Genomic DNA, 25,448 nt, shown 5'->3' on the forward strand with positions numbered 1-25,448 from the left:
AAAACATTAACTCTGACCATCATGGCCTACATTATTCTTGTGTTTGTTCCCCCTGCCCCACCCCAACAAAAGAAAGGAAATTCAGCCATTATAATCAAATGGATGCCATTTTTCTAATACTGCATTTCTATTTTACTGGAATGTCACTGACATTAGGTCATTTTATATTTCCTATATATTCATGCAAAACCATACAAATATAAAATAATTCCTCTTCTTTCTTCCTCTGGATGAATATATTGAAAAGTCTGTTCCTGGTTTCAAAGCCTGTCAGCTGAATACAGTGCAATGCAGAGGGCCTCTCCAGATGGCAGACAGAATATAGTTTCCTTATATAGGAATCTATACAGATGTTCTGTGTACAGCATCAGCTTTCCAGCTTATTACCTCCTCATGCCTTGCCACCGACCCCAGTGTGCCACATTATCACAAACCAAAATTACAAAAAGAATCTCAAGACAGAACAGCTCATAAACTGAAGTGTAAGCAAATCCTTAAGCACACTCTTCCATTCCCATAATGAGCTGAAAGCAAGTTCAATGAGCTTAAAATGAACCCTTTACTCCAGGATATTCTCTTGCTAGGTGCTTGAAAGGTTACCTCTGCCATGCACTTTCATCAAAGCAGCGATTTCCAAAATACCAACAGGCTGAAGAAGAATACAGGAGAGCAGCATTAACTGTGCTGCATCTTTAGCACAGACAGTTCCAAGAATGCCCAGACACCTCAGTGCTTGGCAGTCCATGAAAGCTGGAAATGAGAAGATGGAATATTGCCATGTACCATCACCTGCTACTACCAGTGCCTAGGAAGGACAGAGACCTGTTGGAGTGAGTCAAGAGGCCATCAAGATGATCAGAGGGCTGGAGCACCCCTGCCATGGGGAAAGGCTGAGAGAGTTGGGGTTGTAGAGCCTGGAGAAGGCTCCATGAAGACTTTGCAGCAGCCCCCCAGTACCTAAAGAAGCCTACAAGAGAGTCGAAGAGGGAATTTTTAGAAGGGCATGTAGTGATAGGACAGGGGAGCATGGCTTTAAACTGAAAGAGGGCAAGTTTGGACTGGATATTAGAAAGAAATTCTTTACTGTGAGGGCGGTGAGACACTGGCACAGGTTACCCAGAGATGTGGTGGATGCCCCATCCTGGAAGTTTTCAAGGCCAGTTTGGATGGGGTTCTGAGCAACCTGATCTAGTGCAAGGTGTCCCTGCCCATGGCAGGGGGGTTGGAGGGTTGAAACTGGATCATCTTTATGATCCCTTCCAAACCAAACCATTCTGTGATTCTGTGATCAATATTTTTAAAACTAATATAATTTTCCACATAAACAACTGTGACAGTTGAACCTAATAGAGCCTTGAAAATCCAGAGGACTGTAACAACCACAAAACTTCCCCTGACAAGTTAACACAACCTCTCCAGAGCCTCAACTCTTCTCAGAAAGTTCCTATGCCTATTCTTAAATCTTTCAAATGTTCAGCCACGTGTAAAAGAGATCTGGACTATCAATGTTACCCTTGGTATAAAGGCAGACGTGTTAAACTGCTTTTTAAAAGGGAGAGTGAATGAGGAGAAACTTTGCAGCTGAGCACTGCTGGCCCACACTTCAGCAAAAGGCTGCAAGTTTTGCCCTGTTTTTCACAACCTCTGCTTAGCACATTCAAGCTACAAATCTTGAAAAACAGGGCTCTGCTAAGGTTGCAGGTATAGAACCTATTGCATCCAGGCTCCTTGTTTTATCATTTTACACATTTGGATAGCATGATTCACACTCTGGAAACAGAACATGGGTTCCACTGACTATACAGAAATGTCTGCTCTTGACTTGGTCCTCTGCTGAGAAATCTGTGTTTCTATCTGGACACTGCATATACCTTAAATTGAGTTTATTGTTGTGGCAACAGCACATTTATTTTGAGTGATTATAGGTAACGTGCATTTGATCAACAGCATTAGTTCACTCCTTTACACACAGATAGCTACTGAAATCTAACTTTAGAGAACACTGAATGGGAGTCTTTGCTTTGGACACAAACATAAAGAGTCCTCATCCAACAGGAAAATGAGCCAAGAGTGCTTACAAGTCAAATACATTTGGTTGTGGAAACCAGGCTAACTCATGAGGCTATTGGACACAGGATGTAATTTTTAAGCTCAGAGCAGAAGAATAGCTTGAACTCAAGACACATGAGAAGGCTGCTCTCAGAAACATGGAATCCAGTCACTGAACTACTTCAGAAAAATTCTTGCTAGAAAAACAACAGAGGGTTGCTAGTTTGTTGCAGAGATTGAAGTCTTAGAGGCAAGGTTCAGGATAGTAATGACAGAATAAGCAAAGCAAACCAAACCTGGAGAGGGGGACACAGCTGTCCTGTGCACAGAACTCAAGCAAGATAGTGACTGTTCCATCCTATGAGGAGGCTCACACAAGAAGCCTTCCTGCATGATGAGCAAGTTTGCTCAGTCGCACAAAGTTGTAATTGTACAGACCTCTTTCCATAAAGCAAGCCAGGACATGTTTTTCTGTCAGGCTATGCTGCAAAATAAATCCTTCCAGAAAAGGTTTTCTAGTACTCAACATACACAAAATTTACTTAACTACCAAAAGCTTGTCTAAATGAAGAATATTTTATTGTAAAGATCCATCCTTAACAAAGACCTCAAACATTGCTTTTACAAAAAAGCAGCAAGTTGGAAGAAGAAACATCTTTCTGGTAGCGCTCAGGTTCAAGCGAAGGATAGCATCCATTATTTCACCAGCTGACTATTTCTTGTTCAATCTCTGGGCCTTCTGCATGTAAAGCATCAAGAACAATGCCGCTATTTCCATTGCAAATGGTATGACATACATCTGAAGCACAAAACTGCTACCAGCAAAACAGGCTCATATCCGCGGGATACTCAACCTACCAATTCATTCATTCTATGTCGAATAAAAATGCTACTTGGTTTATACATGCTCATACAATTTCTGCTTTAAACTTAGAAGAATAAACAAATGAAGTGGGCTAGAAAAACCCAAACCTTAATGCCTTCACCTTTTCTTCTTCCTTTAGATCTTACTTGCGTTTTAAATAAAGGCCCTGGGCTACAGCTTCTGCCAACATTATCTAAAAACAAACTCCCCAGAAGGAAGGATCGAAAGCAGCAGGTGCATGACTGAAATCAAACTCTTAGGAGTGAATACATTCCACACTGCTACTCTGCTAGCAGGGCTGAGGTGTCGCCAGGCAGTGCTGTGCCAGCCTTTCCCACACCCTCAGGAACATTGCCAAAGGCGTTCAGGAGAAAGAAGCAGTGGACACCTGACCAACCTGAAGCATTATAAGAACTGTACACAGCTGGTAAAGCAAAGAAAATCTTAACATGGTATATACCATTAACTGTTTCCTTTCACCCTTTAAAGTGGAACTGCCTAATACTCCATTTGCAACAGCAAAAATAATTCATTTATGTGCATGGGAAAAACAATGTTTAATGTGAGGGAAAACATGCCAAGAATTATTTAGAAATTAATTTTCAAAAACAACATCATATTCAGAAACAGACATACTCAAACATCTGCTTTAAAATTTACCATCCAAAAATATATTCTTTTACTTAGAGATTTAAGTTCTTACATGAACTTGTATGATGGAATGAAAAGTATAATAAATACAAATATATATATATATATACACACACACACACACACACATTGAGCTTCAGGGGAAAAGCCTTGAAAATAAATAAAAACTATTGTAAAATTGATATGATCCATTACTATAAATAACTTTAAAAGACACGAAGAAGAAATTATGGCATGTCTGTTCTGCAGTCCTGATGGAATCTCAGCGCAGGAAATATATTATCCCAGTAACCTTAAGCACAGCTTGCAACGGTATCAATGGCAACCGCTGTGCACTCCCCCTTATTTTCTACTACACATGAAGAACCTTGCTATATTAAAAATACACAGACATAACATACATTCTGTTGTGGAATGGCTCAGTACAGTTACTAAATTCTTTCAACACTTAGGCTCCCTCTCATTCATTTTAATGCTTTAAAATTCATAACACACAGATATGCAAGTCAAGTCCAGTGTTTGTTAGAAGCCAAATGCTTCTCAGACTGAAATCCTAAAAGCAAAAGGTCTGTATTAGCATCACCCAAGTCTGTGCAGAGGAAACGAATTCTCCTGAAGCGAGGGAAAAGAGGAAAACAAACAGACCAAAGCATGTATTTCCCTGGTACAGATCTAGCTATCCATCTATCAGGCAGCTACTTGCTGCCGATTCACTGGTGAGCTTCAGTCCCACAAATACCTTCTGCATATGTGATTAAGCCACTATGCATAGTCAATCTCACAGCCTCGGTGTCGGTAAGAAAGAGCTGAGCTGGTACCCACCTAGAACGTAGTCGCTGCAGTCCAGCATTGCTGTGGTATCCTCTACAGGTTCAGATAGTCCAAGGAACGGGAGAATGGCAATTTCTATCAAATCTACACTACTGCTCTGACCGAACACGAAAGGGAGTGGGGAGGTGGGGGGAGAAATACAACTTCAGTTACACCATAGCAATCTTCAACTGAACAGGGAAACTTCAGTTGCTGTGTGGAGTTTTAGTCTCTCCTACTAGCTGTGTCTGACATTGTCAAGGCGACTGAAGCGTGAAAAGTTCCCCTTTTTGTAATAAAATAGAAACAAAGATTGCAGCTGGCAGTTTCCATAATGAAGCTTAATCAGTATGCGCCTGATTAGGGCCTTATGCAAATCTCCTCTCGTTAGCACAGCAGCCAGCACTTTGAAGTCCATGAACAATTCATTTGCAGAGTACACTGAAAGCGCTCCCTGCATAATTTAAATCATGGTATAAATATTTATCAGCTCATTTGCATATTAATTGGCAGTGCATGAAGGGAAAAATTATCTCCCGAGTGCCAGCATAATAATTAGGGAACAAAATGAATTTTCTTCCAATAGCTTGGCTTCTCAGCCCTAACTCAAGCACAGTACCACAGGGGAGCAGGGAGGGGAAGAGACAGAGTTCTGTTCAAATGCCACTGAAATGACACGTACAAATTAGAAACAACTCTACAGACTTAAGCACCTTTAATCTTATTCCTGCTGGCAACAATAACTTCAGTAATAAAGGGGATTTGGAAAAAGCTTTCTACACAATCCAAATAATCCCACAAAAACAATTAGCAAGGTAGAAGCTGAACACAAAACTGTCAAACCGGTGCTTGCACATCTGCTTGGAGTTTTCCACATCTGAACACGCACTGTCAGAGGAAGGTCCCGGGCAGGGAAGAGAGTCCTACCAGGGCAAGGAAGCGGCACGACTCCCTTTAAACGGCTAAAGAGCTTGGTGATTCATTATCGGGTAATCCCTTTGCCACGGCCAACTTAACAGCAGTGGATATGTCAAGTATTGTGTAACATTTGACACCCATTAATCTATCCCGGGTGAAATCAAAATAGATTTAGTCTTTTGCTTTCCAATGACTTCCAAGAAAAAACAAAAATCTATTACTAATCCCTTCAAACATGTACACAATATGGCTAAAGAAAGCTTATTGCAGAGCGATGGTTTTTGAAAGGGGCACGTCACACCCACGTTGCATCTTTGAACCACTCAGTGGTAACCAGAACGCGCTTGCTGCTGTGACCACAAAGTACGCTAGAGCACTGCAGAACTCCGAAGAGGCTTTGGTCTCTGGAGAAATCAAACTTCTTTTCCAAAAGTGGTCCACAGAAGTAGGTGGACTAACTATGAGGCTCTATTAAACCATTTCAAATAGTTTGTTTGCCACTCAAACACTCGTGTCCTAAACAGCAAGAACATTTATATAAAAATTCAAGTGTGATGTGGACATCACAAAATTTATTATTCCATATTCTGATCGGGATAAGGTAATATGATGATGCAGATGATTACAGGGTAGAGCCACCCACTTCCAGGTGCTAATGTGAATTTAAAGAGTAAGTTGTTTTTCTCCTTTTTTTCCTTTAAAAATACCCTAGCTGTACTTTTCTTCTCCTCATTTCTGAAGTGAATTCAAGCACCGCCTCTCCAAACAAGAGGGAGTGAGAGAAAAGGGACTTCTCAATCATCCAGTACTGACTGGAATTTATTTCCACGCTTGACCTCTTCTTCTGTTCAGGTTCATATCTCTACTTAACACAAGATGTTCCCAGCTATATATTTAACATGAGTGATCTACACTTGAAAAAGATTGCAAGAAGAGAAGGAGAAGGTGCTCCTTACTACAGGGAAACAACTGCATGTGCTGAATAGGTTTCCCTAATACCTTGTTTCCAACTTGGTTTTCTACTCATTCACATGTCCCACTGAGACCTCTGAGGCACATCTTCATAGTTCACAGACCTGCAGTAAACTTCACTCCTGCAAGTGCGCTTTTGGAGTGCACTGGGAGATAATCCATTTGCTTTGCTGGAAGATCCTGGACACAAATGGTGTAACAAACCAAGTACTTCACAAAGCACGTGGCTGAGCTGAGGCAGCAGCAGAGCAGGACAGCAGTGTTCTCCTCAAACCAGAGTGTGTTGGGCTGGTGGAACACAGGTGCAGCACCAAGAGCGCAGGAAGTGACTGTTAGAATCAGGCACATGTGTGGCCATGGATGATCTGCCTCACAAACATCAACCCCCACACAAATCTTCACTGGAGCTGTAACATCCACTAGCAGCCTAACCAAAATAAAAACGTCTATGTTGACCTGTCAAACCAATAATTGGCCAAAAAAAGAAGACAAATAAACAAAAAACCACCCCAAACCAACCAGCCAACCAAAACCAAACACCACAAAAAAATCCAAACCAAACTGTTCTTTCAGTGACCACTTCATTCTTTGACGATTTTATTATCTTACCTTTTATCTAAGTTTATGGAATCATAGAATGGACTGGAAGGAACCTTAATGATCATGTAGCTCCAACCCGCCTGCCCTGGGCAGGGATACCTTTCACTAGAGCAGGTTGCTCAAAGCCCCACCCAGCCTGGCCATGAACACTTCCAGGGATGGGGCATCCACTTTTTGTTTTGCTTCGGGTTTTTTGTGTTTGTTTGTTTAAATTTGCCATTGACAGCCTTTTAATCTCTGCTGTGGTTCCCACCCAGGTCAAACAGCAACACCAATGGAGGGGTCCCAGGCCAGAGCCCACGAACTGCATTTACCTGTCAGGCACTGTGCCTGCAGATCATATTCCCAGAGGGAATGTCAAGAGTCTGTGGAGCCCCTACCCCATGACCGCAAGATCACACTGGTGGCACATCACAGCCTGCAGAGCAGAGCACCATACAGTATCCAGTGGTCACACACTGTCTGCAGGTGACACGTGCAGAGGTCACAGCACAGCCGCGGACTGTGCCGGCTCTGTGTCCGAAGGTCACATGGAGCAGGGCCTGCACGTGGAGCCTGCTGGTCACATCCCATCTCTGAAGGTCACTCCAGCTGAGGGGAAGCGTCACAGCCTGAGAGGCAGACCTTGCACATGGTGTCTGCCAGCTGTGTGGGTGCAGGGGACACTCCCATGCCACTGGTGACACTCCATTCTGCCACAACTGTGGGGGTGCTCCAAAGGCTGCCTGGCCCTGCCACGGCCTTCCTGTCACTTGAGGCTGCAGAGGATGGAGAAACCCAGGAAGAAGTAGAGCCCAACCAAGAGGTGAGAGAGGGTCCTGATGTGTCCCAGGGCTGCTCCGCACCCCTGCTGCTCCCTGTAGTGTGCATAGTAGAAGGCATCCAACTTCTTTATTTTTGGCCAGAAAACGTCCTGCTGTTTCATTTATGCCCCACTACTGCAACTATTTTCTTACCTGGAAGGCTTCTCAAGGAGGCCTGAAGGCACAAGAAGGAAAATATTTGGGGAGGAATGGTGCATTATCAACCTGCTCCAAAACCAGTGGTGGAATATATTAATGTTCTCTTTAGGTTCTGTCACAACACTGCCCATTCTTTTCTTTATGGCATCTTATGTTAAAAGTTACTTAACACCCTGAACCAAAGACATACTTCCGGTACTCATGTTTGGGCTTTGTGCCCAAAGTTACATTTTTCCTCCAAAGACACCACTAAGAAGAGAAAGTGGTGTGCCTTGTGATAAGGAAAAAGCTCTCCACATCCCATGCAACTACAGATATCTCAAAAAATGTGTCTCTCCTCTTCACCCAATTCTATAGTTTTTACATTAATGATTTTTCCCCCCATAATCCTATTCAAACTCTTCCTTAAAACCAAAGGAACTAACACAGAGCCAGGTATGACAAAGGCGGATTTTCTTCAGCCAAACACATTGGAACCTGCAGATTAACACTTCAGGAGACTCTTTCTACCCCATTTCCTTCTTTTTGTCACTTTCTATGTATCTTCCATACCTTCCCATTTCAAATGGATGATTTCCTTTTGCAGTTTGTCCCATGAATGTGTCACTTTCCTTATACCTGATTCCTTAATAACTGAGTTTTTGGAAAGGAAACAACATTTTTACCCGCAGACTATGCAACTCTTGGGTTTTTTATTTGGATGTGTTTCCATCTATTAGTAAAATGTCATTTACTACATGCCCTCCATGACAGGTAAGAAATTTCTGCCCCTATCCAGCTCAGTGACAAGCATCACCTTTGGAAACTTCAGGGCCACACTTTCTGATGAGATTAGCCAATAAGCCAATTCACTATTTCCCTTTTAAACAGTGTACTTGGAGTGGAGTGCAAAGGAATACATACAAATGGAATACAAAATACAGGGAAAGGAAATACAGTGTTAACTGCAACATTAGCATGCTGCCTTCATTTGCGTATCACTGCCTAGGACATTTTATCTTGAAGGCACTACATTTTAACTCAAGACACTTCCAAGTCTCCATCCCACAGGCCAAATGAAACCTAACAAATATTTCAACAAACCGAACTCCAATGTGCTATTTAAAAAAAATTGTAAAAATCACATACTTCAACAAAATAAACTGTTACTAAATTTGGCACAATCCTCTTACAGTAATTACAGACAGACAGCAGCCTGTTCATAGCTAGGGCTGCAAACTAAGCTCTAATTTTAGTCACCACCTTTGACTTTGGCTAACAGAATTGATTTTATCTGAAAATTGGTAAGTTTGCTCTGAAAGCGAAAGAGTAGTTGTCTGGAAAAGTCAAATAAAATTGGCCTGCTTTAGAATTACCAGTCATTAGGCAACTGCTATGAATTGGAATTTTAGTCTACATCTAATTTTACTTCTCACAAACTCAAATCATAACTATCCTTTAAAACTTTCAACCACACAAAATGCCTTTCAACATTCCTTTGTGCACATTTTGGAAGGAAATTAAGCATGTGGACAGCTAAGCAGGAATGCTAATTTATCTTAGCAGTGCAGGACAGTGGATACTCATAAGCACCTGATATATTAATATAAAAGGGTTTCTTTGTGGGTTTGTTTTTTTTATGCCTCAACTTATTTTTGTCCACAGAAGGTAGAAACTACCATGGATTAAGTCTTTTTTTTCATAGAAAGAAAACTGTGTTTGTGACATATTTACAATACCACCACACAAGGAGGGAAGAAAAAAGGGGAGCAAGTGATACAACAAGAGAAAATAAACACTATTATTCAAAAACTACAGGATTATAACTTTCACAAGCAAGCTGAGCATTATTTGAAACTCACAGCTAGTTCTGTCATTTGGGTGCATCATCCAAACACTTTTGTCCTACCCTTACTGCCTAAAAGCCATGGCACATTAGAAAGCATCCATATTACATCTACATAAAAGTTTTTCTTTCATCCTGTTGAATGTTTTCTTTTCAATAGCAAAGGATACAGATCCAGTGCAGTCAACCCTTGTTGACAATAACAAATGTTATTGTCATAACATTTACTTAGAAATGATGGAATATTTTGAAGAGCAGCAAACATTAGGTCTTTACATCTGAATTAAGCTCTCGTGTTCCACTCTTATTATGTTTTCACAGTTTTCATGACTATTTCATAATGGCTTGAGATCTTTTCTCTTTTGTGTTGTTTTGGGTGTTTTTTGTTTATTTACATGCATCATAAGCGCTGACTCCAAGAACTTAATTCAAAAACCAACCCAAAGTGTCACACCTTTGAAAACCAATTTGTGTTGTTTAACTAGCATGTTCCACCTGCCACAGAACTGTTGCACATTAGCACATTTTATTGTCTGCGGGGCATTCACGTCCTTCCAATTTAACTTGAAGTTAGCATAGAAAATGAACAAATCATGCTGATTCCACCACACGAGAGGTATGATTCAACACCGTTACATATTCATTGTTCTAGTAAACTTGTACATGAAAAGTACTATGCAAACTTAAGCAGGATTTTTTTTTAAAAACACACACAAAAGTTTCTTAAAATGTGAATATTGTATGGGAAACACCTGTTTTGAATTTTTGTCCACTATGTGGGTCTCACTCTCCTTTAAAATTTGTCAGATCTAAAATACTTCACACTGACAAGTACTGAACACCTTGGGTAGATGTATATTGTCTATTAGTAAACACCTCTGGTATTTTACTGCTTTTACAGGATTTGCATGTCTCACATTGCTTTTCAAAAAAGGACTGCAGGACAAAATAATTCTGAAAAGAAGACCCATGTGAAATTACATGAACAAAACACATGGGAGGGCTGGAGAACAAGATCAGTAAACTTCAACATCTATCAGAATTAGGAAAAATGGGACAATTTAAGGATGCAGGGTCTATGTTATAGTGGCACTGAGGAAAATAAAAAAAGACCATATTACCTCCCCCTCCTTCCCAACTCCCCTTTCCTCTAAAAAAACCAAACAAAACCCAAAAACAACCTCATGAAAAGCGTGCAAATGTTTATGGATGCTGCAGCTTGGGGCAGCTGGAGAACCTGGAGCACCATCAGGCACCAGCCCCCATAAGGAATGGGGGGACCCCCAACCTCCCCTGGCAGGGAACACCAGCCAATCCTCCTGAACCTAAAGTGGGGTAATTTGTTCCCACAAATGACATTTATGGGAACATGTCTTCCACACATGCAAGGGGCTACTGAAATTGTGCACACATTTGAATGGGAAAGGTAAATGCAGTTCATGCTACCAGAACACCAAGCAATGAAGGTGGCATAAATACTTCTAGTTTCAAATTGTTGCAATACACACTAAAACCACCAAATATTTCAGAAAAACAAATATTATCTAATATGCAAATCACAACACAATTGACTTGCCAACATATGAAGGGTACTTATGCCAAGCTCAAATATTGAACAGAAATGTTTGTTTTAGCAGCTGTATGAACTATTACACTCCGGAAGCACCACTGTACGTGCACTCCAAAAGCATTAATTTTACCTCCCTGTGTCCACTCACATAACAGGACAGGCCCTCAAAGCTTAAAAACATTATTTTCAAACTCATTATTACAAACCTGTAAATCAAAACATAATGCCTTATGCAAACATGCAGTTTCCCTGTTCTCCACTTTGCCAAAGTAGCAATTACTAGTGTAGCCTGATGAACAGGGGCTCTACAAAGAAGAGACTAATTCAGTGTATGACTTAACCACACAGCACTGCTCAAATCCCAGAGCCTCCACACCACTTGTCATTAACTACACTACAGGTCACTCTCAAAATACATAAATCAAAGTCACGGGTTTAAGCTTACAATGAGTCCTGCTGGAGCCAACTTGATTCATCAAGATCAACAGCCCATATAGTATTTAGCTGTAGTTAGCTAATTAGAGTGTTTGACAAACAAATTAGTGGCAAAAAGCACATGCAAAATCTCTGCAGTTCATCATATGAATTGAAGTTGCATGGCTGTCGTGCTCACGCTTAGCAGGAACTGCTTTTGCTCTCTCTCCCTTAATAACTATCTCAAATCCGAGGAAGGATATTGCTTTAATGCCCTCAGCACACTGATCCAGACACTATTAACACCTGTAGGAACCACAAGACATGTCATGAGAATGCTTCTTTCTGAAGCTTAAATTATTTGATCTCCAAAGAGGAAAAGGCCAAATTCCAGACAAGCTGCTTTGTATGTTACAAATTGAACAAAAAATTGCCAGATGCAAGATCTGAAGAAAGAAACAGAGATATTCACACTGCAGACACTGATTCCATCCATCAGCACACACATCCTAGTATCTATCATTTTGGCTGCTCAGAGCTAACGTAAAACTGTATTTGCTATCAGCCAGGGGAAAAAAAAATACTCAGTGCTTGGGCACCTGGGTCTTTAATTTACAATAATTTAGGAACAGCAGAAAGTGAAAACCACAGTGTAACTACACATATGAAGTATGAGCTATGTGAGCTTTTCCAGGAAATGTTCACACGCCCGATTTTACCCATTTTAGCACCTATGCTGTGCTAAAGCAGAAAAGGCATTGATCAGCTTTTCCAGGAAATAACCACAAGAAGGGGTTTACTAGAAGCAATGCTGAAGGGCAGGCAGCATGACTGACACCTGTGGCTGTGTTTGCACAGGATCTGCTGGGAAGACATGCACATTTTATTTGTAGGCCCATGGACACACCACTGAAGACAGGAATGTCTTGTTTATTTCTCCAGCAAATCAGAGAAGAGGTAAACTTTTCCACACTGCCTCACTTTTTGTAACTTGATTGAAACTGTTAGGCTGAAAGGTACAGAATCCTCTAAAAAAAAAAAAAAAAAAATCATGTTCTACTCAAAATTACAGAGTAAAAAATTAGGTCAAAAGGCCTAACTAAGAATTTTTAAAAGTGATGCCCAGAACACTCAAATTCTTAGTTGCCCATTCCTCAATAAAACACAAGTCTCATATATGCATATTTCACTGTTTTCACAGAGAAATCAAAAGCTAAAACCAGGACACTTAATTTAGGGCCCTGACAGTACCATGGCCATAGACCATGAATGCCAAGCAGCAAAAGCTGCATTGCTGCCCTGCTGCCTCTTACACAACTGCACAAGAGTTGGTCTGTCTTAAAACTACTCCAACTGGAAGGACAAATACTAACCCAAATCTGTTTTTTAACCCAAGAGGAGAAATGTTTACCCTGTTGAAGCACAAAGGCAGCAAGGACGCAGAAACAAACAAATGGGAAAGATGGTTTCAGCAGGAATATTGCCTTAAAACTCTTACTGTCTACAGCTTCAGTCTGCTCCTATGTTACACATCCATGTTATGAATTCTGTCATGCAAACTGTGTGACAAACAGAAGAAATTAAAATCTCACAACTATTTATTTCCTTTTTGGGACACTGAGTCTCAGCCCTAATGCTGACAAGTTGTATCAATCAGTACACTTAAATATGCACACACCCCTCCAATGCCAGTCTGGAGAATACTCTGATTTCTGGTCTCACACATGCCATTTCCATGCTCAAAAATGCAAATGTGATTCTTACACCGTAAAACTTAACTGTATAATCACTTACTTTCATCAGATATGTTGAAGAAGGCATTAGAATTGCAAGGTTTTGAAAGTAAAGAAAATGGGGAGTTGTTGACTGACCAGAACCAGCGGCAGAAGTAACAATTACACCACTAAGTAGCTTAGCACAGACCCAGCTTAGAGCACTAAACCCCAAATTCACAGAAGAATTTAAAAATCATGACTGACAACCCTAAGATGTCATAGTTGACCAATCTAAAGAAATTAAACAAGTACACCTCATAAATGTCTGAGATCTCTATATAAAAACCCTGTAAGTTGGTCTAGAGCATCACTCCAGGCTGAAAACTGGAATTCTCAAGGGACACCACAGCTCTGGTGACATTAACAACAGATCAGAACTGAAACTGTTTACAAGCAACCACCCATTAACCCTCAGAATTTTTCATATAAAATATATGGTTGATATAGCAACATATATACTTTTGTATATTTATACATATTTTTGTGTTTATAATAAAACATACATACTATATTATATATGGTACATGTAATATGTTTATATTTTTTAAAAATAAGGTAGTGCTCTCAGATTTCTCAAAGCTTCTAAGCCTACTGTTCTGAAAATGGTTTATATGTTCTGTTTTCCTGCAGAAAGGTACCAAGACAGAGCCAACCCAGTGGAAGAAACAGCATAAAGAACAAGTCAGCATACAGTGCTGTTTTCATCACTTTTGTCCAGTCTTGATCAAAAAGCAAGTTGCTGTAGTGAGACTGAACAAGCAAGAAAAAAGTAAAGCCCTTAAGTGCCAGGATACAATCATCCCCAAAAATCCAGCCACAAACAGCCCAAGAGCTGCCAACTGACCACTGGTGCTGACTTGAATGAAAATCATTCCCCAGCCTTCTTAGGAAGTCAGTCACCACTGAAAGAAGAGCAATTCAGTATTCAGAAAAAACCCTCAAGCTAAGCTCTCCAGCAACACTCAATATTGCATTGACGTTTTAATACTGCACTGAGTTGATCTAACATGCCATTTTAAGAGAAGGACCTGTATTCCACATTGCTTTCACAATCCCTCACCATCACAGAGAGATTACTCATTAAAAATGCAGAGAAAGTTAGCAAATTCTCTGGGATTTAACTAAGTTAGAGGCAATAATAAAATTTAAAGAAATCCTCTGTGACATTCCCAACAAGCCTCACAAAACTGGCGAAATGCATGAAAAAAGGCTACAAAATTCAGAATCCTGCATGAGCCTGCGAGAAGCGTGAATCGAGCATCTTTTCCATCCAATGTGACAGTCTCAAAATGACAAGCCCTTTTTTGCCTGCCTACCAGCAAGTCTACACTCCTCTTTTCTTCTCTTGAATTTTCCCCAACTTAAATTGGATGCAAATAAGCCAGGTGTGGTCCCCAGAGCAGTAATCTGCAGATAGTCCCCACCGAGTTCCCATAGCAACTTGCACAGCTGGCCACGAGAAGGAGGTTGTATCTGCTTCATATTGGCTACAGAGTTTAAACACTCAGCAAGTGAAACACCAATTACCCCATCTTGTAAAGGAAACATCTACTAAAAAGCACATCCATTTTTTCCTTGATTAACACAGGAAAATAAACCTCTGGATATGCTCCTAGTCCAGCAATTGCTCAGCATGTAAAGTGAGTATCTGTATTTAGAATGGCAATGCCTGCGAAGGAAATGGCTTCTCTTTTTCTGCTGCAAGGACCTGAAGTTTAAGAACATTACAGCATTTGGAAAATGCCTGTCATTCTGTACCTTGCCATCAAGAAGAAACACAGCTGGAAGAGAAAGTCAGAAGCTCAAATCCTTCTGGACAAGTTATAAGACTTTCACAAGGACAGTACCTCTCTGAACAAGTGCTTTGTAATATTTCAAATTTTCATTGTACAGTTTCTGTTTCAGCTTTCTAAATCTCATTGTAAAAGTCTAAAGCCGGACTGTGACTGACAAACAGCTGTTTCATTCCATACAAAACCTATCCTTGTTTCCCCACCTACAAACACAGATGCCCCCTTTCCTATTCATTCCAGTCCTTTCTGCATCCTGCATGCACAGCTCAGTACTTTTGCCTGCAACTCTTCACCCCAGCCTTCTCCCTGTGTCTCATTCCATATCTGCTGGCTAAACAGCAGGGAGAAGGCACTGGGGCTGATTTGGAACCTGGGGTGGATGGACTGGCCACAGATATGTACTGGATGGTCAACCCACCAGATAAGCCATACAGATAAGGACTAGGCTTTCTCTGCTTTTCCTTTAGCACAGCCACAAGCAAGAAATCTCTCCTCTCCTCAGATTGCAGTTTCAGGTGAGAAGAGCCCCTACAGGCTTAGGGGAAAGGATGGGCCCAAGTATCCCTGCTAATATCCTACTCCTCTCGGGAAGCAGGAACACAGAAGCTACCCAAGACGCCGCCTGTGTTCTCCCACTCCCCAATTACAAATCAAAGACTTTTTGGGGTAGAGGATGCTGCTAAACATGAAGTAACCCTCAGCAGATTTTTTCTCTGCCACGAATCTGCACTAACATCTCATTTAAGCCCTGCAAACTTTGAGGAACCAGCCTGTAGCAAGGAGTCCTACAGTTTAAGCATACATTAAAGAACATTCTTTTCTATTTTGCTTTGAATCTACCTTCTTCCATAGCACTACTTCAATTTTCCCTACTTCTTGGAAAAAAAGAATCCATGAACTATAAGATTCTCTTGCCCCTCCACGACACTTCACTGACTTCTGCCATATCCCCCCCCTTAGCTGTCTCTTCTAGGATGATCATCTCAGGTCTACACAATTGTTCATAAAAAGTGTGAATGGATTCCGCTAAATAATTCCTAATGCTGCTTTTTAATGTATTTTTTAATGTCTGAGGAGAAGAGCTGCACAGTCTAGTACCCAAGAGAAAGAAACACTAATGGATTGTGGCACAATGCTATTTTTCCTTATATTTTTGATTGGCTTTTTGACTATCTGTCGAACATGAAAATACAGCAGCTATTTCCATGAAAAATTGTAACATGGAAAATCTCATACCTGAAGCATTAGGAATCCCTGTATTAACTGCACATAAACTCAGGGTCTTATCTCTTTTTCACCAGGAACTTAACATCATTGAACATCATAATCTGTTCAATTTGGTTTAAAACTGGACAACTGTTTATAAGGGGAGAGCAGAAAGGAAAAGTCAGAAAGAAATAACACCAAACCTCTCTTTCCTTTGGAAACCTGGTTAAGTAAAAATAACAACATGATGCTTATCAGTCTCCAAAAGAGCAGGCAGTTGATAAGAAACAGACTCAGTATCAGTCACTCCTGTTTGTGCTGACTTTACAAAATGTCTGTCCCTGTACCTGGCCTAACCATCTCCCAGTGATCCCTATTTTCAAGGAGGGCATAGCAAGCTTACCCAGGAACATTCAACCTGTAAGTGCACAAGAGGCCACCATTATGCCCGTTGTCTCATATGAGAATGTACATTTACGTAGGAAAGGGGAAATACAAACAAACAGGAGCACTTCAATGTGGGTAGTGGACATCAGCTATCCACTTTATTCCTCCATAACATACATAAGACACTGTACAGCTGTGAGCTTTACCCATTATCCCACCTGTGGGAACTAGCCTTAATCCATCACTACCTTGAAAGCTGCTTGTTTGCTTAAGTAGTTTTAGGGTTTTTTTCTACCCTTTCTGCCTTCCAGATTTCTTTTCAGGACTAATCAGCAAGCACTTCAAAGAAACAGCTGAGCTGGTGGCATTAAAATGACCAGGGAAACACACAAAGCTTTAGCAGGGCACAACCACTGAGCAAGAGAAACATGCCATTTAGTGTTAAAAATGATGACTGTAAGCCCACTCAACTGGGGGGAAAAAAGGAAAAATCACAATTCATTAGAAGGAAGAAAAAAACTAGTATTCCCCCTATACACCTGGCATAATTTGCACTTTAAGAACCACACCATATTAACATTGACAGTCCACTGCATATTAATAAAAGCCAAAGAATTGAAAACTGAAGGCGCTCAGTCTGTATTGCAACCCAGTAAGTTTACATATTTTACAGGAAGAAACAAGAGGGACATACAAGTGGCAGAGTCTGGGACCTGAAAGGTTGAAAAATGAAGAGATTTTACACTGGAAGTGAACATGCAATTTTGAAAGAATTAGTAGTAATACCAGCTAATACTGGTATAACAAATAAATATTTAATGTCAGGTGTTAAGGAGGAGACACTCTAAATGCAAATTTACTCAGGCACACACACACATGCCCTTTGCTCTCACTCATACATATCCCTTATACCAACAAAGAGGCAAGTTTTGTACATCTCAAAAACAGAGAAGATATAAGTGCATATTGACTCTGTCCTCCACAGCTCTTATCTCTGCTGTGGTTCCTTTCACGACATTTGATGCATGCTGAGGACAAACTTGCACTGAAATTGCCCATATGTAATTCGAATGTCATTTGACCAGCTCGAACCCTATACATGGTATTTGCTTATGAACAACTTATATAGGGGATGGAGGTGAAGGGAGAAGGTAACAGGGTGAAGGTTTTGCCTTACGATGAGACCTGGAGTTGAACACAACATTTCTGTAGTAAAATGAGGCCATTGAGCTCTCCTGTGTAACTTCAGCCTCAACTTCCAGGTGATGGATTAGATTAAGAACAGTCTCATTAGCACACTCCAAGAGATAGAGCTATAAACCATCTCCTTAGCTTCTGCTGTTAACAGGCAGTCCATTTTTTACAAGGCATGCTCTAAGACTGATATCACCAGGATCAGTTTCCAGCAACTGGATCTTACTGTGCACCTTGGGCTGGTTAAAGAGGCATCCTTAACTCTAAGTCCCCTTATGCTCTCTGAGTAAGTCACTGTTCACTAGGTCAAACTTCGTGTAACCAAAGATTCTGAAGCTGAAATTCAGTTTGACAGGCTTTTCACATTCTGAATCCATCACATCCCTTCTCAGAAACATCTCTGGCTTTGTTAGCAACTCTCCTGATGCTACAAATTTCCTAGCAGCACCATAAAGTTAGACTCAACCATATTTGTAATTCAAGTATTGCGTTATCATCGGTACTGCCTCACTCCAAAAGCCATTTCCTCACTGTAATTCATCACAATTCAATTCATTTCTAGAGTGTACGTGTTTCAGTGCACAAGCTCCTCTACAAAAAGTGAAATCTACTTTTTTTTTTTTTTTTGCTAGATGTTTAGCAGACACTCTATTTAGCTGAATTAAAATACACTGGTAAGTTCCCAGAAAAAATTGGTGACTTAGACCCTTTTGCAGTAACAGACCCGATAGTAGCAACTCCATCAAGATTTGCATCCAATGAAAACTTTGCCACTGAAGTTTCCATACTTCTTCCTGATCACTGGCACATACAGAAAGCACTTGCTGAAGAAAAAGACACAGCTAGTAGATTTTGACTTTCCATTAACAACTGCATTGAGATTTTTCAGTTATCCTGTCCTTAATCCTTTTAGTATGTGTTACTATTGATTTTGTATCACTTTAATTTGGTAATCAATGAAGTAAGCCATTCTAAATCAGATACATTATAAAAGAGTGCATTTTATCAATACAATTACAAAACAGAGCTTTAATCTTAACAAGAACTGAAAAGGCTTACAGCAAATTCATCTGGAACGACTTTCTCTCCTACCCCAGAAAATTGTATGAATTGACATTAGATTATTTTTACTGACCAAAAATTGTCTATCAGCAAATAAAATTATCTAGTTACTCAAGCGCATGCAACTGACCTCCAGCTTTTAAAATAAAACTGCCCCATTTTTTGACATTACTGACTCACTCATTTTTCCACCCCCTTTCTCCAGCTTCCTTGGTCACTTAAGATTTACTGACATCAACAAATACATAACATCAACAAATTAGAGAGGTTTCTTTCCAGTCAGTCTAAATCACTAAATGCAGGCTGCCTTGTCTCACAGATTTTAGAAATCCAACTCATACAGTCTCTCAAGCATTCCTCTTCCTCCCATTCCCATTTAATTTGAGAATCGCATTTTCTCCCCATTTTAGGAAACACCTAGGGCCACTCAAAAGCAGGCAAGCAGGTGGTGATCTGTGTAAGAACAGAGGTCCTCACCTTTCTGCACATTTCAGAAAGTGCCCAGGAACTACAACTCCACAGGCTGGTCAGTCAACCTAACAATTCCATCATTTCCTCTTTTGGGGGGCTTGGTGTGGCTTTTTGGCACTATTTTATCAGGCCAGGGAGGTGTTTAACTAGTGCAGAAGTTGATAAATGGGGAGCAGAGGGAGAGGTGCTGCTGCTGTGGTCCATGAAGTCCCTATCTGCAGAGACATTCATCCCTCATGCAATCATAACAAGTTTTGTATGCAAATTTTGAAATAAAGGCATTTATTGGTATTACTTGAGCTTTATCAGCTTGCTAAACACGATCAGGAAGAATAGATCACAGCATTACAACAATTCCTTGCGTACTTGTATTTCATTAGCTTGAGAAAGGTAATTCCATGTGAGTACATCAGACAGTGCTTCCCAAGCCATGTCACTGCCTCTCCTCATTATTTGCTAACCAGGACATGACCACTGTGGAAAGAAAACACAGGCTGCTGTTTCAGAAGGAGAGTACAGAAAGCAAACTGGCAAAGCTGGAGCTGGAATCCTCCTAAGCCAGCAGAAAGACACTGAAGACTAGACCTCCATCTGGACTCCTCTTTGCCTCATCAGGAGGGGGGAAGCCATATAAGGTATTTATTATGTTTATTCTTCAATAAACTTTTATTTTTAAATCTAAAAACCTATAGCATCCCTCTAACTAGCAGAGTATGGACAGCTACTTACTTGTCGGTCAAGCAGCTTTTGCTGATGGATAGTAGTTACCCAGTAGCAGAGGTATAATGTAAATAAGTCATCTGAGTTTATTCTTTCATTTCCCTCATTTCTGTACTAAAATATTAGCCTTCAATACTTGTGTATTCACCGTGAGCTGTTCTCTCAGAGATTATTTGGCTGCAAGAGTCAACAGGTAGACCAACATCAGGAAGTCCCTTCAAATGGCATTCCTCACAATTCTCCTTTCACATTTACTTAACTATGCAAGTTTGAAATCCTAAAGTTATTATTTCAGTTGACAGCTAATCTACCCTATGTGGGCAATTAACCATCAGTTTGACTATTAAATGAAAAATCAAATTAATGATTAATATATTAGGGGTTTTGTCCTGTTAATTAAGAAACACGTGTCTCATATTATAAGGGCCCTTTTTATTGCTGCTGGGATCACCTTATTTGGTTTTAACACCAATTTTTACTAATAAGGTTTTTTTTTATTATCACACTTGAAGTCAGATATACATTCAGTTCTCAATCACATGCCCCCCTATTTTTAGCTGAATTTTAGAATTCTCTAACTGGTTACGTTAATACCCCTGACCTCCCTGGCACAAGATTTGATGTTGCACATGCTCCTCACTTACAAATTTCACCACACACCCCTACTGCAAATAATCATTCCTTGCTATTTCTTTGTCAGGTTTCTGGTGGCAGACCCTGGCCTTTCTCCAGAGGCTCTCTTTCCTGGAAAGAGATCTCGTGCATAACTAAATTTAAATGTTGCTTCCTTAAGCAGTCTTTCCAGCTACACATTTTTATTCAAATCAACAGATACCATCTGTTTAAATGGTCATAAGAATTGTTGCAAAAAGATGAATTGCTTAACCTAAAACTTGCCTGACTATGATTAATAGGAGTGGTACAAGAAACCTCACAGTGGACACCCATGGAATAGCCCACTTACCAGAGAAGTTTCTTCCTAATCCCCTTGGTTAGCACTTTATTTGTTCCCTGTTGTATAATGGTTTTTTCAATTCTTTACAAAGGCTTTACAAAGCTTTTCATTTAACCTAACCTAAGTACTGTAAATGAATAATCCCTTTTCTTTCCTGATCCTGTTAATCTTTGGCCTCAGTTACATCTCACAGCAGTGAGATGCAATGTTAATTATGCAAGAAGTATAAGATCTGTATTTTGATTCCATCTGTCCAATATAAGTCCAGAACAAGACACAGATAACTGAGTGCTTTCCATCACCATGGGAACATGATTGCCAGGAACATACCAAGAACGTTCTCATATTGACTCCCAGAAGCCCCAGTCACGTACCTTCCATCCATCAGACCTCCCTTTATCTCCTTTGTTGATTCATATTTTTCATAAACCCCAGATTATTCTCACTGTAACTCAGTCTTCCTCGGGGCTGCAGAAACATTGTCCTACTCACATAACATCTCCCCCTTGTTTGCATTATGTATGTCAATTATCTCATCTACAAAACACATGCAGATGTAGAAGTACTTGAAACATTTTATTAATGTGATAGTGAAAACAACCAAAGTTGACAAAGTTGTAGGGCAACCCCCTTTTCCCCTGGCAATCCCTCCCATGGGGTCACACCAGCATTCAACTCACAACCATGGCTGGCCTATGATTAGGCCACAGAAATGGGCATCAGAAAATTAACCCTTCTGAAAAACAATTCTGGCAGCTCAGCTCCCAACCTGGATGCCTGTGAAATCAGACAAGCTGAGCAGAGTGAATGCCATCGAGGGTGGGACTGAGCAGAATCAATCTAGTTTGGTTTGAGCTGTTTAATTAAACCACAGCCTCACAATACATTTATAAGACTGTCCAGCACTGAAAAAGAAAAGCTTCAGTTTCTTTCCTTCCCCCAGTCACAACAAGATGGCTCTACTCCTTCCCTCACACTGCCCCTCCCTGGTGCCTCACTTAACCACAGTGGGAGACAATTTTAGCTGGCAGTCCAGAAGAAAACTAACTTCATACAAAACTAGCAGAAAATTATTTTCCTTTCAAGTTAAATAAGCTATGTGTGGAAACCAAAGATTGAAAATAGATATAAGGGCAGAGGCTGAATCATGAAGGAGAGGGAAAGAAAGGAGAACTGCCCTGTCCTTCCAGTGGCAGGAAACTTAAAGAGGTTTGTCACAGCTTCAGCATGAGGGTGAAGAGCCAGGGTACAGCAATGTGTCGGCTTAGCACCGTTAAAAGGAGGCCACACTCCACACTTGGATTTCCCACCATTTTTGGCTACACTGTGCTGGCTTTTGTCCACTACACCCTTCCAGAAGGGTATAACTTGTCAGAACAGTAAAAGACTTTCCAAGGGAAGAAGAGCAAAGGCAAGATAATGAAGCTGAAGGTAAGGAGCAAGGGGAGTCCCATTCCAGCTTCAGAGAGCCGATCCGCTTAGCCGTGCTTGGAACCACAACTTAAGTATATCTACTTCTTTTCAGGAAGCTTTTTACTTTGTTTCAAAAAAAGATGCATTGTTATACTGTAAAGTACTTAAGAAGAGAGTTGTAATCAGATACACATATAGAGGAGTCACTCAAGTCACCATCATTGTTGCTCTTCTCCAGTACTTTAGTGCTCGTAACATATTAGCTTCCCCTTAAATAAAGCATTCAACTGTGACCACCCAAAAGTCTTACAGTGCTGAATACACTTATGCACCCTTATGTTTGCAGCTTCCTTCAACTAAAAGGCAACATGCAAAATGAAATGCATCAGGCATCCGATGCAATTCTCATCTCTTAGAATTACTACTTAGGTTTTGATCAACAGTTCATAGTTAAGCATGTTAAAAATTAGTTGATACACTGCTCTGACTGAAAAACAACAAGGCTGAGTTCTATCCACTCTCTCACCAGCAACAGAAAATGAAAAGATACCCATAAACCCTTCATTTTTTCCAGGTACTTCTAAGACTTGCTGTGGTAATGCAGAACAAGACAGAACTCACCACACCATAAACACATTTATTTTGGGTTGAACTAGTACCTGATAAGTATAATATTCTGATAGAGGAAGTTCACATAAAAAAAAAAACTGGAATAGCACTGCTCAATTTCAGTTTTCCTTAAGATCTCAAGCTATTTACACACTACCTCCTTTCTCAGAACAGAAACTTCCAAGAAAACATGGTGAATTGATACAGTTTTCATATTTCAGTTAAGTGTTAGCCAAAACATTTTGCCCCTTGAAGCAACACAAGATATAAACGTTATTAGAACACAGATAGTGGCAATGTAATTCACTGGGCATCCAAAACTACTAAAGGGTCTTTCCTGAATTGTTTGTATCTTGCAGTTGTTATATTTTGGAGATTTTTTAACTCAGATTATGATTTAAAGCAAGAGTTTGCCCCTTTTGGTAGGTACATCAGAGACTCCACCTACAAAAAGCTATTCTGCACAATCATTTCCAGAAAAGCTAAAAATCTGCATCACCTCAGAACAAGAATTCACGTGGCAGAGAATCCACCTTTTTCACAGCGCTTCTTTTGGCCACCATGTCTTCTGAACTCAATTCTCTGCCTCTGCACTGTTCCAGCCCTACTCTACACTCTCAGTTTCAGCAGTACAATCATTTGTACAGAGTCCCACAGACAGAGTGAAAGAATTGATAGAGATTCAAAGTAACTGTACAGTTCACCATACAAAAGACTTGTTTACCTTGAGGGCATTATATATATATATATACACAGCATAGATTAAAGATGGGTTTCTCTGATTCACTGAACTTCTGCAATAAGGGTGTTTATAAAGGTCTCTTCTCTGCATTAATTTTCCAACAATTGATGCATCTCCTGTTCTTGCTGAATTTTTTCCTTTCATGTGAACGGCAGCAGTTTGACCATTCCGGGGGAATCCCTAAGAAACTGGTCTCCTTGAGACTTCCATGCCTCTGAAGACTGTAACCAACTGGACAGGCGGATGGCAAAAAAAATGACAAGAGATGGAATTAACAGTCAGCATAACCTAAAAATCGCAACGTTCTTTGAAAAACAGGATTAAACATCGCTCTGTCCAAAAAAATTCCTGCCAGCCTTTGAGGTTTAATAAAGCTCAGAGACTTTTGTATAAAAATCTAATTTAGAGCTTGTAATACAGGTTAACAAACAACAAAAATATATACCAAAGAAAGAAAATATGACCTTTTGTCAGTATATAATCTTTTTCCCTGCCACCTAGACAGTATGTAAAGGTGTATTTATTCTCCTCCTAAGTATCTCTTTCTGTTCTCTTCCATTCTGTAGCACACTGTGTGTTTATTTCACAGCCTCTCACCCTTAACTTGAGGGACAGGCTATTCTCTTAAATCCACCTTATTAGCTTCACAAATGCACGACACACCAAGGTCAAGGTATAGGCAAAAAATCCTAGGGCTCAAAGCAGGTACAAAGAGTGGAAATGCTTGAAATAAGGACTGAAACAGTACATGCTCTAGGAGGGCATGCCTCAAAGAGCCAGATTCACACAGAGCGGAAAGGAAAATGTTGTGCTCCAATTTAATCAAAATCCACTGGACACAACAGCTGACTCTGCAGCCCTGGTGACCTGAAGAGTAATTTTATTAGTTATACGGAAATATCCATTTTCAAGTTCCAACTGCTGCTCGTCTCTACTTCCCCACCTTGCCCATGAAGAGGAGAAAATTCATACAAGCAGCATTTTTACAGGTTCCTCTTCAAGGAACTCTCTGAAATAGAATAAGAGAGCTCCTTTCCTTTATTTGGAACAACATGCTTTTTAAATAGCACATGATGAATGCAAAAGATTAACTTTTTAAAGCAGCAATGGCACTTGGAACTTCTATGCACATAAGACAAGTTCAAAACACCTGAAAAAACAACACTGGAAACTTCAGCACACATATTTTCTTAAAATCCAGATTTTGGTACAGCTTACATAAATTTATAGCAGGCGTTAGAGTAGGCAAATCTGTCCCAGTAATGCTTTAAGTATCTGCTGAACATCAGTTCAGTTGTGTTCCTTTTTCACCAGAAAAAATACCAATTGTTACCTCTGAGAGCAGACTACAAACATCATACACCGGCATATTTTACGCACCGATAAGTGTTAAAAAACGTTTCTGCTATTTTAATAGCATTTTGCCATTTTCATACTTCTAACTTGCATCTTTAGTTGTGGCTTCTCTAGGAAGAAAAAACAGGA

At 40.2% G+C, this 25,448-nt stretch overlaps 1 protein-coding gene across 9 annotated transcripts in view; it reads right to left on the bottom strand.

Moving 5' to 3' along the window:
* POU2F1 (POU class 2 homeobox 1) overlaps positions 1–25,448 on the bottom strand; it is a 114,014-nt gene that overhangs the window by 53,540 nt on the left and 35,026 nt on the right. For 2 of the 9 annotated variants that reach the window (XM_032096183.1, XM_032096155.1), the window contains exon 1: positions 4,388–4,578. The exons of the other annotated variants lie outside the window; for them this stretch is intronic. In XM_032096183.1, the coding sequence (XP_031952074.1) occupies positions 4,388–4,415 (28 nt within the window). In that variant the 5' untranslated portion in view covers positions 4,416–4,578. Of the gene's footprint in view, positions 1–4,387; positions 4,579–25,448 lie in introns of those variants that run through there. 9 annotated transcript variants of the gene reach the window in all.

This window comes from Corvus moneduloides, chromosome 2 (genome assembly GCF_009650955.1).
Source record: "Corvus moneduloides isolate bCorMon1 chromosome 2, bCorMon1.pri, whole genome shotgun sequence".
Classification (NCBI taxonomy): domain Eukaryota; kingdom Metazoa; phylum Chordata; class Aves; order Passeriformes; family Corvidae; genus Corvus; species Corvus moneduloides.